This window comes from Tachypleus tridentatus, chromosome 6, assembly GCF_004210375.1.
Source record: "Tachypleus tridentatus isolate NWPU-2018 chromosome 6, ASM421037v1, whole genome shotgun sequence".
Lineage (NCBI taxonomy): Eukaryota > Metazoa > Arthropoda > Merostomata > Xiphosura > Limulidae > Tachypleus > Tachypleus tridentatus.
The window spans coordinates 50,792,918-50,807,694 of record NC_134830.1 but is presented as its reverse complement, the minus strand read 5'-3'; the positions used below and the strand labels follow the sequence as shown (position 1 = coordinate 50,807,694).

General features: G+C 32.0%; 1 protein-coding gene across 1 annotated transcript in view; it reads right to left on the bottom strand.

Moving 5' to 3' along the window:
- The window catches only part of LOC143251611 (integrin alpha-PS1-like), a 65,697-nt gene that overhangs the window by 31,367 nt on the left and 19,553 nt on the right, over positions 1-14,777 (bottom strand). The window contains exons 4-12 of the mRNA XM_076502881.1: positions 13,359-13,541; positions 11,952-12,099; positions 10,506-10,713; positions 6,795-6,879; positions 5,976-6,081; positions 4,914-5,002; positions 4,121-4,275; positions 2,370-2,474; positions 1,804-2,029 (exon numbers count right to left, since the gene is read on the bottom strand). Of these exons, the coding sequence (XP_076358996.1) occupies positions 1,804-2,029; positions 2,370-2,474; positions 4,121-4,275; positions 4,914-5,002; positions 5,976-6,081; positions 6,795-6,879; positions 10,506-10,713; positions 11,952-12,099; positions 13,359-13,541 (1,305 nt within the window). The remainder of the gene's footprint in view (positions 1-1,803; positions 2,030-2,369; positions 2,475-4,120; positions 4,276-4,913; positions 5,003-5,975; positions 6,082-6,794; positions 6,880-10,505; positions 10,714-11,951; positions 12,100-13,358; positions 13,542-14,777) is intronic.

Genomic DNA, 14,777 nt, shown 5'->3' with positions numbered 1-14,777 from the left:
ATAAACATTTATAATTACGTCACAGAGAGCAAGACAGAGGTTAACAAACATCTATAATGTATGTAATTGAAAGTGAGCTACCAGTTAACAAACATCTATAATCTATGTCGTTGTTGAAAGTGTACTTGAGGTTAACAAACATCTATACCTTACGTCACTGAAAGTTAGCTAGAGGTTAACAAACATTTATAATTACGTCATTGACAATAAGACAGAGGTTAACAAACATCTATAATCTATGTCATTGTTGAATCTGAGCTTGAGGTTAAGAAACATTTATAATCTGTGTCATTGAAAGTGAGCTAGAGGTTAACAAGCATATATATCCTACATTGTTGTTGAAAGCAAGACAGAGATTAACAAACATCTATAATCTACGTTGTTGAAAGTCAGCTAGAGGTTAACAAACATCAATAATTTACATCATTATAAGTGTGCTAGAGGTTAACAAATATTTATAATCTACGTCATTGAAAGCAAGACAGAGGTTAACATAATCTACGTAGTTGAAAGTCAGCTAGAGGTTAACAAACATCTATAATCTACGTCACTAAAAGTTAGCTAGAGGCTAACAAACATTTATAATTACGTCATTGTCAGCAAGACAGAGGTTAACAAACATCTATAATCTGTGTCATTGAAAGTGAGTTTGAGGTTATCAAACATCTGTAATATACGTTTTCGAAAGTAAGCTAGAGGTTAACAAGCAACTATAATCCACGCTACTGAAAGTGATCTAGAGCATAACAAACATCTATATTCTACACTGTTGTTGAAAGTGGGCTAGAGTTTAACAAACTTCTATAATTTACGTTGTTGAAAGTCAGCTAGAGGTTAACAAACATCTATAATTTACATTATAAGTGAGCTTGAGGTTAACAAACATTTATAATCTACGTCATTATAAGTGAGCTTGAGGTTAACAAACATTTATAATCTACGTCATTGAAAGCAAGACAGAGGTTAACAAACATCTATAATCCATACTGTTGTTGAAAGTGAGCTAGAAGTTAACAAACATTTATAATCTACGTCATTGAAAGTGAGTTAGAGATTAACAAACATTTATAATCTACGTGGTTGTTGAAAGTGAGCTAGAGGTTAACAAATAACTATAATCTAGTCATTGAAGGTAAGTTAGAGATTAACAAACATCTGTATTCTACACTGTCGTTGGAAGTGAGCTAGTGGTTGAGAAACATCCATAATCTACGTTGTTGAAAGTGAGTTAGAAGTTAACAAACATCTATAATCTACGTTGTTGAAAGTTAGCTAGAAGTTAACAAACATCTATAATCTACGTTGTTGAAAGTTAGCTAGAGGTTAACAAACATCTATAATCTACGTCACTAAAAGTTAGCTAGAAATTAACAAACATCTATAATCTATGTTGTTGCTGAAAGTGAGCTAGAGGTTAAGAAATAACTATAATCTACGTCATTGAAAGTGAGCTAGAGGTTAACAAACATCTATATTCTACACTGTTGTTGGAGGTGAGCTAGTTGTTGAGAAACATCCATAATCTACGTTGTTGAAAGTGAGCTAGAGGTTAAAAAATCTCTATAATCTACGTCGTTGAAAGTAAGTTAGAGGTTAACAAAAATTTATTTTCTACACTGTTGTTGAATATGAACTAGAAATTAAGATATATCTACAATCTAGATTATTAAATGGACATTATTCCACATGAATGATTTACTTTGATTTATAATGTTGATTTTGCATTAACTTGATAATGTTCTACACTTTATCAATCTGAAATTCTTTACGAAGAATATTTTAAATAGTTTAAAGTTAAAGTACCTTAAGGTAGACCACTTCTGTGGAACATTCTAAAGATTCGATTGCTTCCCTTTGAAGTATAATGGTTTTTTCTACAATGTTGGACATTTCAGTTTCTTTAACGGATTGAAAGTAAACACGATGGAATTTCCTTTGTGATTCCGCTTCGATACGATACTTTATTTGGATTTGTGTTCCATGAGAAATGGGTGATGGGATGAGCTTGAAACATGCTTTAAAAGAGAAGCTGAGAAAACATACAGCTTATAAAATTTTCATACCATGTTGATTTAAAACATTTATATCAAATTGTTTATCCCAGAACAATCTTGGACATACACTGAGATTATTTTACAATCAGTATAATGTTTCTAATTCCAAAACAGAAACTATACAGAAAACTGTGTTTTTATAGTACATTTTCTTTCATTCTATTGTTATACTTTACATTAAAAATAGAAAAATCAGCATTCAGTTAGCAAAGAAAAGCATAAAAAGTTAAGATAAAATATTTGTTGTTTTTTATGGAATCTATTTAAATTAAAACACCCAATGTGGTCTTAATTATCTGTAGAATTATTACCCACCACACTAAGGTTGATGTAGGGTTAGCATCACAACCTTGTTTTGTAGCATCGATATTTTTCAAAGTCCCTTCCACTGTTGTAGTAATATCTATGATTGGTCGACCCCTGTAAATGAACATTATCCTTCATTCATTGACTTTGTACACAAAAATGATATATATATGTGTGTGTGTACATACGTTTTTATGTATTTCTAGCGATTCTTACAAATATAGTTTTGTAACATATATAATAGATTGGTTATTTTAAATGTTTGTAGTGATGACACATGAAATTCTCAGGAACTTAAACAATGAAAGTCACTTTTAAAACAGAGCTACTGAATATGTGTTACTATACAGTTTATATAGTAACTCATAAGAAAGAGAAAATAATAGGTAAATATACAGTAGTATATAAAATAATCTAAAATAAAGATTAGAGCCATGACTATGGAACAAGTTTTGACATTTTCACGTGTCCTCTTCTGTTAAGCCTTTTCTTTGTCAAAGAAGAATTTTAAGCACAACTAAAAAACAAAATCAGAAATTAACAGTCCATCACAGCCATCAGAAACTTAAATTAAACTTGAAGCAAGTATTTCTAGAATACAAATAAAATAGATAAAATAGCAAAGGCTTCTGTTGCAAGTAAAATAAAGATTGAAACAGTAGGAGTATAGTATATATACTCTTGATAAGTTACCTAAAAGAATGATATGATACAAAACATTCTCACAAAGTTTATCTTCTCCTTACAGAAATAGATGTAATAATGTTGGATTATTGCCTCTCATATTTGTTCTAAAATTCTAACCTCCACCTAATATAAGATGTTGTTACAATAGCTATAGATAATAACAATGATTGAATTTTGTAACTGATGTTTAAGCAGCACAAACTTTAACAATGAAATAAAGACTTCATTTTTTCATGGAAATCTTCATAAAATCAACAAACAATATTGTTCTAACTAAGCCTGACAAAACAAACCAAATTATCATATGAAAACAACAGAAGGATTTACTGTACAATTAAAATCCTTACAAGAAACTCGGAGTGAATCCACTTTCCAAGAAAGTATCACATTTTGACAAGCCACTACAAAAACCTTGGTCTGATTTCTTAAAATATCTTTAAACAGATAAATTTTTCCTCTGTCAAAACCACAAGAATTTCATGTCTTGACCCTCATGATAATGAAAGAACAGGGTGTTTGTTTGTAGAGTGTGGTGTTAATTTTGTGAAAAGGTTTATATTAGCGACATGGTAAAAAGAGTAGATACTTTAAACCCTTCCTGGCACCTTACACCATGAAACAACTCGGAACATTTGGTACAAAACAAGCGATGTAGGTATTTCTTTCACAAACTAAAGCCGGATAGAAGAGGAAACATGAAAATGGTGAAACCTACATTCACATGCTAGTGAATCTATACTTTATTTTTTGAAAACAATGACTGGAATGGCTATCAATGATAATTAAAAGCATCCTGTTTGTAAAATAATTAAAAAGTCAGTGGTATTTTAATTTTTAGAAAAGTAGAACAGCTATGCCCTTCTCTTTCAAAGTTACCATAACTAAGTCACTGTGCCACTCTCATAGTTACCATAACAAAAGTACTGAGTCACTTTCATAGTTATCAATAAAAGTCACTGCATCACTCTTATGGTTACCATAACAAAGTCACTGTGTCACTCTCAGTTATAATAATAGTCACTGTGTCATTCCCATAGTTATCATAACAGTCACTGTGTCACTCTCATAGTTACCATAACAAAGCCACGGTGTCACTCTCATAGTTTCCAACCAATAAATCTGGGTAGCCATTCCCATCAAGATCTAGGGTTCCAGAGATAGAGTAACCAAATGTTGCAAGGTTGGTACGTGCTAACACTTGCTTAGGAAAGTCTGAAGCTTGAATGATCTAAAGAGAGATGTAAAATGCATAGTCAATTAAATACCAGCACTAGATACTGAATTCCCAAAGAAGGAAACTCTCTAGGAGATATTATCTACATTAAGATGTAACTTTTTCTGTTTTTTACATGATTAATTCAATTTGCTATCAATCTTACAAATTAAGAAAAACTTAGTTTGATGTTCGCCGTTTGCTAGTGGATGTAAAAGTTTGGAATTTATTACCTCTACCTTTGGTTATGCACACACACACACGTAAAAAGAAAGAAACGTCAAGAAATTAAAACACAAAAATAGTACACTTTCTTTGCTTTTAAAACTTATTTTTTACCTCTTGAATTCGTTGGAGAAAAATTACTATTACTCATCAATTAAAAAAACATAATAACCAAACGTTTGATTGAATAATAATTATTTTACATTTAATTTGCATATATATGATTTCTGAATTAAATTCCTTTATTAGATGGTGCATGTTCAAAACTCAGTGGCTGTCTTTAGCCATTGTAAGGGTTTAGTTTTATTGGATATTAAGGGTATAATCTTATTATACTGTTATGTTTAAAAGAAACAAATTTGTTTATAAACATAAGTTATCCACATGAAGACACAATTCTTCCCAATAAAAGGTTTTAAATAATTCACCTGAGATGGTTCATTGTTCAATCCTGTCTTTGATCCAAGATAGATGTACACTACTCCTGTTCCTTCATATGGTGCTCCAACAGCTAAATCTAAGAAGAAAGTAATTTTTATACAATATCTTAAGATTACTAGAAATTGGAATCTCTTTCCTGAAAACACTTATTTGTAGTTAAGTACGTATATGAAACCTGAACTCTCTCACACAAATACATCTGAAATAAAAACTGTATAAACAATCAACATAAATTTAGCAAAGATGGGTAGCACAGTGTTTCAATAAATAAAGATGGATTCGAAAGTGTTTCAATAAACAAAGATGGGTAGCACAGTGTTCCATTCATCAAGGCTGGATATCACAGTGTTTCAATGAATAAGTATGAATATCATAGTGTTTCAATGAACACAAATGGATAACATAGTGTGTTTCAGTGATCAAGGATGAATAACATAATGTTTCAATAAACAAGATTTATAACCATAGTGTTTCTGAAGAAGGGAAGATAACATAGTGTTTTGATAAATAAGGATGGATAGTTTTGTGTTTCAATAAGCAAGAATGGATTTGAACTATTTAAATCAAAATCTATGTAATACTCGATATAAAATTTTTAAAATCACTATTGAGGTTGTCTAGTTGAAAATGGGTTTTGTGCAGTAGCACAGCCTACACAGGAATTTTAACAGCCTAGTGCCAGTGTTTTACAGGCTCCAAAATATTTTAAAAACTAGCTGGAATAGGTTTTTAGTAACTTTTTTACAAAAAGAAATAAAAGAAGCAGACCCTAAACACAATAAAATATTACTTTTGTTCATAATATTAATTAGGGCAGAACTAGTTCTAACATTAATTTTTATGATCTGTAGGTAGCATCTTTATAAGTGGACACATTTGAAAGACATTCTGTTTTCTACTTAGACAGATCTCATAGAGAAGAAAACAAACAAAGTTATAAAAAAAAAGACATATTTATCAGTGAAGCCATCCAAATAACAAACTAAGTGATAAAAAGATATAGTGAAGCCATCTGAATAACAAACTAAGTAATAAAAAGACATATTTACCAGTGAAACCATCTCTATTCAGATCTCCAGCACTAGCAAGTGCAAAACCAAACCTTGACTCAGGTTTTCCAGTGTAATGTTTAGGAATTGTGTCTGTACCAATTCCCTAGAATTAGAAGTACAAAGTGATGACATAATAATATAATGTATAAACAAAAATATCAGATTCACTGGGCTAACAACAACTAAAGTTAATATCAGTTAAATAAAATTATATTTTAATTAAAAAGGAAGTAAAAGTGATACTTTTTACTTAATGTAATAAATGTTCTACAATATACAGTACATGCATATGCATAAAGACTTTATAGGGTTAAAACTACTCCAGGTTATAAAAACAACGTGTATATGTATGTGGACCTCACAGGATTAAACCTACTGCAGGTTATATAAAACATATATGTGCATGTGGACTTCACAGGGTTAAAATTGTTCAAGGTTATATAAAAGGTGTATGTGGACTTCACAGGATTAAAACTACTCCAGATTATATAAAACATGTACATGCATGTGGACTTCACAGGGTTAAAATTGTTCAAGGTTATATGAAAGGTGTATGTGGACTTCACAGGATTAAAACTACTCCAGATTATATAAAACATGTACATGCATGTGGACTTACTATGATTAACTTCATTGTTATTATATATCTATAAAGAGATGTTTAAATTCCTTTAAGAAGCTGTTATTCTAATAAGCTGGATTATGTTTAGCCTATCCAGTTTATAAAACAACCTACTTTTATGGTTCTAACAATATTCTATAGCACCAAGACATGGATTTTTCTCTATTTTATATTAGAATTAAATAAATTCTTACTGTTTCAGAGCTTAAATATACATAAACAGCTCCACCTTCCTGGTCACTAAAATAAAAAGGAGCACCAACAACCAGGTCATCATATCTATAAGGACAAAATGATCTTTGTAAAATAATATGATCTAAAATGGATCGCTCAAAAAATACATATAACAGAAATAAAATATCATATCTTCTTACTCAATAAAAGAAAATATAATTATGTGCTCCCTACACAAGAGGCCCTGCATGGCCAGGTGATTAAGGCAATTGACTCATAATCTGAGGGTCGCGGGTTTGAATCCCCATCACACCAAACATGCTTGCCCTTTCAGATGTGGGGGCATAACCATATGACGATCAATCCCACTATTCATTGGTAAAAGAGTAGACCAAAAGTTGGCAGTGGGTGGTGATGACTAGTTGCCTTCCCTCTAGCCTTACACTGCTAAATTAGGGACAGCTAGCACAGATAGCCTGCATGTAGCTTTGCATGAATTTCAAAACAAACCAAGTTAAATCCTACACCAGAATTACATTTTCTGAGATTCTTGGTTAAATTGTAATCAATGCAAGTTGTTCTTATATAGTCTTGATGTACCTGTTTTACATAATAAGGAACAATAATTTTTTCAGTGGTTATTAATAAATGAAGTGCATTATACCTTTCAAGCTATACAAATACATAGACATATTGAAAATGCTCTACTTTTAAACTTTATCCTAAACCATGAACAAATCGAGTTCAAATACCAGCTGAATTAATATATCTTAGAGATATCAAACAACTGATTACCAGAAACCAGAATTACTGTAACAATTACACACTACCTCAACAACTAAATAATACTCACACAAAATATCAAATTCAGGAAACCTCAGACATTAAACAAACAGACTTCTGGTGTGAAATGTAAGTATATCACTGAGACATTACACAAACAGACTACTAGTGTGATATGTAGGTATACCACTGAGACATTATGCAAACAGACTACTGGCATGATATGTAGGCATATCACTGAGACATTACGCAAACAGACTACTGGTGTGATATGTAGGTATATCATTGAGACATTATAGAAACAGCCTACTGGTGTGATATGTAGGTATATCTTCTTCTTCTTCTTGTGTCAAATCTGCAGGAGACAGCGACGACCATGGCATGCCAGACCTCTCTGTTGTCAATCCTCCTTATCAACTCAATGTTGCTCATTGAGTTCTTGGTGACATAGTTATTGAGGCTGTCGATATATTTAGTTCTTTGACACCCTCTGCTTTTCCTCCCTTCTATTTTTCCACATAGCATCTGTTTCTCTATTCCATTCTTCTTACAGATGTGTCCTAAAAATTCCATTTGTCTTTTTCTTATAGTTTTCATGAGGGATCTTTTGTATCCTGCCAGTTCCATGACTTCCACATTTTTTTTTCTTTCAGTCCATGATATTTTTAGCATCCTTCTAAGGAACCACATTTCAGCAGCTTCTAATCTCTTCTCTGTATCTTTGTTCAGTGTCCAGCTCTCACAGCCATATAAGAGAACAGACCATACATATAATTTCAAGGTGTTAATTTTAGTGACATTTGTTGTGTTCCTGTTTGTGAATATGGACTTCATTTTATAGAAAGTATCCTTGGACATTGCAATTCTTTTCTTTATTTCTGTGTCACTCTTTGCATTTGATGTTAAAGTATATCCAAGATATTTGAAGCTCTCGACTTCTTTTATTCTCACGTCCTTGCCGGTTATGCTACATGTGGGTGTAATTGATTGTTTTGAGATAACCATGCACTCTGTTTTCTTTGTGTTTAACTGCAAGCCTTTTTCTTCACTCTCGTCTACTGTTGTTGTGAGGAGAGTCTGTAGATTTCGTTTGGAGTACGCAATGAGGACTGTGTCACCAGTGTAGCGCAAGTTGTTGACATTGCATCCACCTACTTTGACTCCCTGATGTTCACTGATGTTTCGTAGGATTATTTCGCTGTATAAGTTAAAAAGATCTGGTGAAAATACACATCCCTGCCTCATCCCTCTTTCAATTGGTCTATATTCACTCAATTCATTTTCAATTTTGATAGCTGCCATTTGCTGCCAGTAAAGGTTTCTAAGGATTCTTAGATCTTTAGCATCGATGTTCAGGTCTGACAACATGTTGAATAGGTCACCATGTCTCACTTTGTCAAAGGCTTTAGAATAATCAATAAAACATAGATATAAATCCTTTTGTACTTCCAGTGATCTTTCCATGAGCATGTTTAGAGCGAAAATTGCATTTCTAGTGCCTTTATCGGCTATAAATCCAAACTGAGCATCAGAAATCTCTGGTCTTATCTTATTCCTCATTCTAGACATGAGCACTCTTAAAAGAAGTAGGTATATCATTGAGACGTTAAACAGACTACTGGTGTGATATGCAGGTATATCACTGAGACATTACACAAACAGACTACTGGTGTGATACGTATTTATATCATTGAAACATTATAGAAATAGCTTAATGGTGTGATATGTGGGTATCTCATTGAGACACCAAACAAACAGACTACTGGTGTGATATGTAGGTAATCACTAAGACATTGTACAAATAGTCTACTGGTGTGAAATATAGGTATATAACATGTTTTCCTTCTGCTATAATGATAGTAATTTTTAAAATATTTTCAGTTATTTAGTTTCCTTACTATAATTGTGGAAACATAATGTCCAGAAAGTCTGCAAAATTAGTTTTGTCTAGTCTCTTTGTTCTCTGTAGTACATAAAGTTTATTTTGCCCCAGAGGATATTGCAGTAATATATAACATGCAACTTGAATGGATTTGTAACATAATACTCTTTGTTGACTAGGTTGACTTTAACTGAATGTTACAAATATGGTGGAACAAATGATTAGATAAACAAATTTTGTTTTGCTTACCTGTAGAATTTTGGTGCACTTTACTTAGCCAGTCCATATTTCAAAAAGAACATGTTTAGTTGTACAGAGATTAATCCTGTGGAGCTAAACAAAACATAGTAGGAGCGACTGTCATTCTATCTGGGTTCTATTTATTTGTAGCAATAAATATTTTATTTATATTTGTCCGGAATCTTTATTTTACAGTTAAAGAACCTAAGTGGTGTTGTTGACTAGAGAATGCTCCCTTAAGTTCTTGATTGACTCAATCTGAGCTCTCCAGTGGACAAGTGGTGCAACTGCAGACTTATCTCGCTGGAAATTGGGTTTCAAAATATGTGGCGGGCAGAGGACAGATAGCCCATCGTGTAGCTTTGTTCTTAACTCCAAACAAACAAAACTTGGTATGCTATTATTTGTGAGTTTGTATACATTATTTTTGTTGGGGAATCAGTTTTACTGAAAACACTGTACTTGGCATTCAGTTAAGTATTTTAGTATCTTATTAGTAAATTATACCCCACTCTTTCGTTACAGTTAATTTCAATAATAGTATTATACACTCAAAAGGACTACTTTGTATTGTTAGCTTAGTTTAAGGATTTCAGAACTAAACTAGTTATTATTAGTTAAGATATTATTGGAGTTTTGGCCAAGAATATTGACAACAACAAGAGCACCTAAATTATGTATAAATTGTTTCCAACTGTTGTGAGTTTTCTTTTCAGGACATTATGCATTTCTAGTTATCTAATATATTAAATTAATTACCAGTATTAAATGAGTTAGTTTTTATTTATGTATGTATCTTATTTAGGTCAGAAGTAATTTCACGTACCCATCATGATTTATGTCCAAAGCAGTGAGAGAATATCCAAATGATGAAGCAATCTGGTCTCCTGAATACATCATCTCTATTGTAAGATCAGTGATACCTTTTTTCTCCTTACGAAAAAAGACCACCTCACCTGTGCCATTTGAACGAGGTGCACCTGCCACAAAACTTTTGTGATTTCCAAAGAATTTTCCTGAAGTCACAGCCATGCCTGGGAGAAAAATACTCTTACTTCAAATCTTTTACGTAATTACTACATACATGAAGTTTATTAAAATATCTCATCATATGCAGGAGAAATGCCCCCTCTTTCAGTGGTTAAGAGGTGTTTCTATAGGGTAAAAAATGTAAAACCAATTTTTAGATACTCCTGGTGACACAGCACAAACAACCCTTTGTGAAGCTTTGTGCTTCTCAACAAACAAACAAAACATAGAGAAAATTGTAACAGTTAACCAAAACAAAAGGTTTTAAGTACTGTAATTACTATCATCTCTGGCAGAAATTTTGATACTGTTTGTTGTATGATGTTATTAACAATTATAACTTTTAAGTATTGCCATGCCATTAAGTTTGATGCTGGTCATTATATGAAATGTTATGAATACAAAAAAATGCCACAAATACAGATGATTTAATTAAGTTTAGACAAAAATGGTATGTTTGAGATTATATAAAACACAGATCAACCAATTTCTTATTATGTTTCTTTGTTTTTACTTAATAACCATTTTAATATTATGCACCTCACACAAAACACTGGATTAAGAAAAACAACAGAACATAAGGTAAGAAAATAATATTACAAAAGAGTCGACAGAATAGCTTGTAGGAACTAGCTCAACCTAACAAACATTTTAAAACTCTAAATGCTAGAAACTACAAAAGCCTATTGAATAGGAGAACCCTAATTAAATGCTAGGAAACAGGTAATCCTAATGAAGAATTTGGACCCTAAATGCTAAAAACTTGGTAAGTATAATGAAGAGTTCAGAACCATAAATGTTAGGAATTAGGTCAACCTATTGAAAAGCTCAGGACCCTAAGTGCTAAGAACTAGGTAAGATTAATGAAGATTTCAGAACCCTAACTGCTAAGAACCAGGTAAGTCTAATTAAGAGTTCAGAACCCTAATGCTAAGAAAGAGGTAAGCTTAATGAAGAGCTCAGAACCCTAAATGTCAGGAAGAAGGTGAAACTAAGGAAGAGCTTATAACCCTAAATACTAAAAAATGGGTTAACTTAACCAGATTTGTATTTCCTGGTTGCTTTCCATTCTGCAACTTAATGAACATTAATTAACTGCTTATAAATATGTGTAATGTGCTATTAAAAATTAGAAGTAAATTAGATGACCAATGTTTTGAAGTTATATTAGTAATTTTATAATTCTTTTACATTTTTTTCAAAAGCATGACTTATTGATTCAAAACAATGCCTTAGCACTTACCTAGATAACTATACTTATCCACTGGAGACTCATCCAATGGTCCAATGTACCATTTTCTGTCATCTCGAATTCCTTCCCCAAGGTTGTTAACAAAAACAGTTCCTCGCCAGGTGTATGGACCTGGTGATCCAAGTACTATATTGTTATCCTTTAATATACGAATTAAAAAAGTCAGTGAGTATTAGTCAAGCACAGCATAAAAGCTAAATCTACTTTTCATGTCAATATTTTTAACAGATTAGTTCTACCCTCCATAATTTTAATTTTACTGTTTCTTTTTTACTTATTTTTTTAAAAATTTTACACATTACTGGTATTAGAGCAAAGTTATTAGAAAAAAGTTCTTTATACAGTAAAAGTGAAGAGATTGAAGAAAATCATCAGAAAGAAACTTATTTGTCTAACAAAAGATGCAGAACTCACTAATGTTAGAAACTTTTGTTTGTAACTAAGTAAAATATCAAATAGACTACAAGTTATGAAAAGAAACATCAGTACAAATAAAAATTAGTTACTCATTTAACATTATTTCATTTCATTGATAAAAAAGGTTTAAAATGAGCAGAAATTAATTATATTTATAAACTTCTGACCTATCTACAAATAGTAACACTGGTAGATATTAAAAACATACCAAAAAGCTGTCTGTGGTCTTACTTAAAAACAAACTGTCAATATAGCTAGAGCTCTGTAGGAAGATGACAAATCAATTATGTAGTTACTTCTACCAGAAGATTTGCTTGAAAATAATTGAAATTAATAAATAATAGCCTTCATTATGATAACGTTTTGTATGATTACTCTACACCAGGTGCTGTGTTTTGACCATTAACCCAAGAACACATGACAAGCACAAATCAATTTTTTAGACAGGCATATGTGAGTTTTAACATCAACAACATGAAGACAACAAGACTTAACTAAAATATTCTAGAACACACAGATTTTTCACTCTTAAATTGACAATATGTAAGCAAATAGTGATTCAATGACCACAACACTTGATGTGGAAGTACATGTTTTTTTAGCAAAATATCCCTGTAGTCCTAGAAAAGTTTTCCCTCATATGAGTTAGAAAGCTTCTTTGTAGGAATCCCAGAATGGTTCCTGACCAGGAATGATACAATTATGAAACAACTTCAATCAGAAGAGTTACTAAAACTATGAAATAATAATAAGTTGTCTTAATAAGAGTAGCAGACAAACTACAAAAACGTTTCTATGACAACTCTATCCTAGATCATTGGTGGTTTACCCTCACTGCTAGCAATGTTTTTGGTCCTCAACCCAAGAAAACCTGATGAGATCGGCTATGCTAAGCAAAATTAATATGTCAAGCTTGATGAATCATGCCTATCACATTTGGCCAGAGTAGTTACTATTTAAAATGGCAGATGTTATCCTTACGTCCATGAGATCTAAACTTGTGCCGGCCTGACAGTAGCCATACTGCTCATGTCCTTTGTTCACTGGACGTCCATTGCAGGGGTCCCACTGCTTTCTGTACTGGAGATTCTGAGTTAATGAATGACACATGCCAAATCCCCACTGGCTTTCTCCTCTTCTCTGAATGTATCGATGTGCACACGTCTGAAATAACTTACCTCTATGAAAAAGTAAACTAACTTTAAACATTTATGCAAAAATATTTATCAGGACAACTCTGCAGTTTCAAATGATGTGTTATAAAAACAACCAGCAACTAATAATAACTATGAAAATCAAACCTTTTACAGTTTTGTTTTTATTCTTCTACTAAATTCATCAACTACCAGGGCTGTCATTAGAAAATTTGTATAATTAAAATAATACAAAGGCATTGGAATAACTAAATAGTTTTGATCTTGGGTACCATTTAACGACTTGTTAATTAGTATTTGAATTAATTCAAATACTAATTTACACTAATTTTTGCTATCAATAGTGTCTTTCTACCATATTTGGGGCTGGTAGTATCTTATCTTCTTACTCTTATTTTTACTTCAATTAACTTTTCTTCCTTACTTTGGAGAGCAATCACCTTCCCACAACTGTCTGCAAGCAGTGATGGGTGATATAGATGTGAGACGTTGGGGGCTTGAGCACCCACATCTCGCTCTCCTACTATCTATTTCTATATCTATTGCTACTTTTTAAATTATTATGTCAGACTGGTGAATGGAGGTTAAGACTGATAGATGGTGTATCCCCACCTCAGTATGGGTCCTGCTTTCTCAGTCACCTCCAAAACCTAGGGTACCTTTTATAATCCCACATTATAGTTTGCACTTTGGGATCCTTCCAATTAGTGCAGCATTTTTTTTAAATTTTTGTTGTAGCTTGTTTTTAAGTTATAACAAACTAATATAATTAGTCAGAGGTCTGGATTTGCTGTTTTTAACACAGTCCTTCCTTGTGATTTTGTTTACCTAACCTTATCAAGATTTATTAATTTTCACACACACACACACACACATATATATATATACGTATACACAGTACTCTGGAAAAGTGTTAGGACAAAGTCAAAAATTAGATTTTAGGCTACTTTAAGGAATAACAGAAGGTAAATCACAGGGGAAACATCATTAAAATTTTAATAATCTTCTTATTAAATACAACAGATATTCAGTGGAAGTGCTTGAGTTCAGCAAACAGTTAATATTTTGTGTCCTTCCTTTTGTTTTAATAACTGCAGACAGTCCTTCAGGCGCTGTTACAAAATATTTAATTAAAGTGTCCTTGGAATTTTGTTCCAAATGTCTCTCATACATTCCCTTAAAGTTTCTTTGGAAGTAGCATTTGATTTGTCAAGGTTTTGAACTATCAAATTCCAGATCTGTTTAG